This window comes from Cystoisospora suis (genome assembly GCF_002600585.1).
Source record: "Cystoisospora suis strain Wien I chromosome Unknown contig_2275, whole genome shotgun sequence".
Lineage (NCBI taxonomy): Eukaryota > Apicomplexa > Conoidasida > Eucoccidiorida > Sarcocystidae > Cystoisospora > Cystoisospora suis.
Genome location: NW_027155074.1, coordinates 1 through 4,241, shown reverse-complemented (window position 1 = coordinate 4,241; position 4,241 = coordinate 1). Strand labels below are relative to the sequence as shown.

At 42.5% G+C, this 4,241-nt stretch overlaps 2 protein-coding genes across 2 annotated transcripts in view; one reads left to right on the top strand and one right to left on the bottom strand.

Annotated features, from left to right (window-relative positions):
- Positions 1–3,631, top strand: part of CSUI_004792 (uncharacterized protein) — a 16,934-nt gene extending 13,303 nt beyond the window's left edge. The window contains exons 6-7 of the mRNA XM_068064976.1: positions 403–598; positions 1,664–3,631. Of these exons, the coding sequence (XP_067923044.1) occupies positions 403–598; positions 1,664–2,860 (1,393 nt within the window). The 3' untranslated portion in view covers positions 2,861–3,631. The remainder of the gene's footprint in view (positions 1–402; positions 599–1,663) is intronic.
- CSUI_004791 (uncharacterized protein) lies at positions 2,539–4,234 on the bottom strand. Its single transcript, XM_068064975.1, has 2 exons — positions 3,716–4,234; positions 2,539–2,776 (listed from the first exon to the last, which is right to left on the bottom strand). Exon 1 carries the CDS (start codon positions 4,007–4,009, stop codon positions 3,854–3,856), a length of 156 nt encoding a protein of 51 aa, XP_067923043.1. The 5' UTR covers positions 4,010–4,234; the 3' UTR covers positions 2,539–2,776; positions 3,716–3,853.
- Positions 4,235–4,241: the final 7 nt, after the last annotated feature.

Below are 4,241 nucleotides of genomic sequence, written 5' to 3'. Positions count from 1 at the left end.
TAGATTAAAGATAGATAGTAGAGCCTTGTTTTCTTCGTTTTGCTTATCTCATGCCCGCTACGCAGCAGCGGGGACCTCTAGACTGAGAGAAGCGAAAGATTTCATTCTTTTCCTTCTTCTTCCCCGTCTCTTCATTCTTCTTCTTCTTGTCATTGCCGCGCAGTTTACCAAGAAGAACCCTGAATTGATCTTATCATAATACTCAAATCGACTACAGGAACAAGAAAGACCACATACTCTACTGACTCCTTTCTTTCTCTCTCTTTCTCTCTTTTCGCTTTCTCTCTGCTCTTCTTTCTTTCGCTTCTTTATCTGGCTATGAAAGCTTCTCATTCTTTCATTCATGAGGCCCCTCTTCTTTCTTTCTTTCTTTGGTTTGTGTATGTGCTTTGTGTATTTCAGATTTGAATATGCCTGCTTATCTGTACTTTTGGTTTTGTCTGTTCCTACTCCATCCTTTTCATCTACTTTTCTTCTACCACTGATAGGAGAGTTAACCTTCTGTGCATGCTTCTGGCTTCATAAAGACGCCGCTCCGATTCTTGTCGAAAGAGCAACTATTCTCCTCGGAAGACTCAACTGTATCGACCCTCATGTGGTAAGATACGTACACATCTGCATACACGGTATATTCATGCATGCATGCATGCGTATCTACCTAGCTATAGAGAGAGAGATATAGCTATAGATATATACATACGTATATATACAGCTATACTTATGGCCCGTTCACAACATTCTCTCTCTCGGACTCTCTCTCCCTATGAAAACATATGTATGTACATATACATGTATATGTGTCTATATATGTACATGTACGTAACAGTACATAGGGAAAGACGAACAACGTGTGTAAGTGCTTCTTCTGCGGGAGCTTCATTCCGTACGTCACTAGGAGAGAGGATTCCCAGAGCTGAGGGAAGACTTGAGTTGCCATTTTCGGTGCCCAAGATATGTTTCGTATACCAGGTGCATGCATGCATGCATAACTTTGTGTGTGTCTTATTACTGTCTTGATGACTTGGGCATACACCCATACAGTGAGAGGAAGACGCTAGCTATGCTACCACATACAGCATAGCGAAGGAGGGAGAGTGGAATGAATCTCTTGAAGAAGGATAGAGAGGCTGTGTTGTTAACGCTTTTGAAGTAAAGTAAACAAGATAAAGAAAGAGAAGAAGAAAAGAGGATGAAGATCAAGAAACTGAGTGAGCATACAGCGGGTGCACAAGAAGAAAGACTATCTTTCTATCTGTGCACGTGTCCACCTAACTGTATATCTATGTATCTGTCCGTCTTTCTGTCTATCTGTCCACCTGTCTATCTATTTGACTAGCTATCTAACTTTCAATCAAAAAGAAAGCGAAGAAAAACTACGTCACTAGTCAGAAGGACACACACGCAGATACACAACGAAGACAAAGGAAGGAAAGATGAATCCATAGACAGACGGAAGAAAGAAAGAAAGAAAGAACGAGTGAGAAAGAAAGAAAGAAAGGGGAATCCATAGGAGAACTTCTTTGTGGTTTTCAATTTCTCCTATGTTTGTCTATTCGAGTGGGCTTCTGTTTCGTCACATATTCTTTCTATCTTTTTCAAATTGCCGTCCCTGGTTGACTTGATCCATTTAATGTCTGTATCTTTCTCTATCTTTGTTTTTCAGCCTCTCTTCATCACGTCAAATCTCCTCGAGATTAGCTCTCTCAGTCTCTCAGCAAATCCCCCTCCTTCACAGAAGACACCTCAGCCTCTCCCTTCACCTCTCCTTTCGGGGGCTCTTCTATCTTCTTCTCATGTTCATTCGTCCTCTGCAAGCGAAGCCAGTAGAACTCTGTCTTCTACGTCTTCTACTCTATCCTCTTCTTCAGCATTATCTCGTAACGACGTTCCTTTGCTTCTCAAATCGCCCTTATCCTCCGAGAGTGAACAAGGTTCTTTCTCCGTTATAGACGACAGCTGTGAAAGAAGAGAGGGTGGGATGTGGCCTGTCGTCTCTAGACCCGCAGGAATGATCGAGACAAGAGGAAGATATTCTTTTGATCAGAAGACGTGCTCTTCTTCTTCTTCTGCCTTTTCGAAAGACTGTGAACGTCTCTTACGTGTCGTCTATTTGAGCACTTGTACAAGAAATCTGATCAGTTTAGATGGATGGAGAAGAGTCGCATGCGGCGTGTCTTTCGAAAGATTTAAGAGATTAAAAGAAGAAATGGAGAGAGATCAAGCCTGGAGGTTTCTTCATGGTCTCGGCCTCAACACAGATGACGAGAGTGAGAAGGAGGTGAAGACAGAGAAGGAAGAAGAGATTGAGGTGTATGTACACAGCAGCAAAAGAGAAGGAGACATGAGGAATGATGTACAAGAAGAAGAGAGAAGACGTATGAGGGGTGCGAAAGAAGAGGGAGAAGAAAAAGAAGAAGGAAAGAAGGATGGAGATGTAGCGAAGGAGAAGAAGAAAAAGAAGGAAGACGATGATGAAGACAAGAGAAGAAAAGAAGAAGAAAAGAGAGGAGATAAGATCCAGGAGTTACCACGAGATCCACGGGTACCTCAAAAGATGCAAGAGAGAGAGCATAGGCGCATGAGAAATCTCTTGGCTGAGGGAGATAGAGGAAAGACGACCTCCTGTGAACGATTGTCTTCTCATCAAGTTCACGAAAAAGAACGGCAAGAGAAGAAAAACACCTGGAGATCCGAATGGAGAAGAAGAAAGAGACTAGGCTGGATGTATCGACCTCTTCAAATGATAGAGTATACCGGCCCCTTAGCAAGAGCTTTCCTTCAATGGCGCGAAGATTACCTCGAGGAAAAAAACATGCGAAGGTGGCTAGATGAAAGAAGAGAAAAGAGCCTCTCATCGTAGGTGAAGATATAGATACAGAGAGACAGATTTAGAGGGATATATACAGATGTAGATAGATTCAGAGAGAGTAATTCACTGATATAGACGTAGATAAATCGATGTAATCGATCACGAGAAGAAATCGATTCTTCAGTCCTCCCTGTTCAGCTAGCTGAGAAAGCGCGGACACCTGCCAGGCACAGCGATAAAATAGCCTTATGTATCGCTCCATCTCTCTCTCATCAGACAAATGTATGCATACAAATACAGAGAGAGGGAGAGATGTAGAGATATTGACATAGATAGAAGAGGGGGAATGAGATGAAGGGAGATGTAAGGATATGAAACGACTTGTCTGTTCTCAAACAGGGGATATCTCAAGTCTTCAGCTCTCCATCGAAGAAGTGAGAGGGTCTCTTTCTCTTCTTTCAGTCTGAACTATAAAACCTTAGGCCCATTCGTTTCAGTCTATTCCATGAGCCGATTACCGACACGTCTATACAGAAGTGATCTGTGACGCCGTACACGTAATACATGTATATGTGTACATATGTACAACCCCGCGTTGATATATGTAGGGCTCTTTATACCTGGGAGATGTATGTATGTTGAAGAAGAAGAAGCACCTTCTTGTGACAGTGCAGGTAGATCTGTCGAGAGAAACTAAGGAGAACTAAGTTCTTTTGTCTGGGAAAGAGATATCTCCACATGTCCCTACATGCGAGGAAAACGTTTGAGATAGCTTCTTGGGGATTTCTACTGTATACCTATCAATCAATATGTAGCTAAGGGAGATAAGAAAAAAACTCTTCTATCTGTAATCTATCTTGAGAAGAAGAGCTTCCACCTAGGACAGAGGACTCCCTCTTGGCTTACACTCTCCACACTACTTTTGAATGATAACAACATCCACATCTCTCCTTTGTTCTTTTTTCTTCTTCTTCATTCGTTTAATCGCTCGCTTGAAAGGATGGCGTTCCTCCACTTCACGTGTACATCTCACACACACACGACTCACACATCATTCCCGTTCTCAGGTGTACATACACCCGAGTTCGCCATGTGAGGGAGATCAGCACAGCACAAGTCCCTGTATCGGGTTTCTTTTCCTTCAGGTTTTCTTTGTCTTGAGAGAAGAAAGAACAGAAAGAAGCATCTTTCTCTATTCATACACCACACATAGGCACAAACGAAACAGGAAGAAGAAATGTAGTGTGTTTTATAGAACGAAGCAGCAAAAACTAAAGATGAAAAGGCAAGAGCATGGGGTGTATATACATCATACCAGGGTATACCCCTTGAGAGGAGACACTACAAGGAAGAGATAAGAGCTGAGGCCTATAGACAAGCCTCATCCCCATCGCAACATTCCATCGTCTGAACAAATACACGAACAGCGGAA

Excerpts from the sequence above, each read along its gene's own strand:
- CSUI_004791 (XM_068064975.1), bottom strand. The coding sequence starts at position 4,009 with ATGAATAGAGAAAGATGCTTCTTTCTGTTCTTTCTTCTCTCAAGACAA.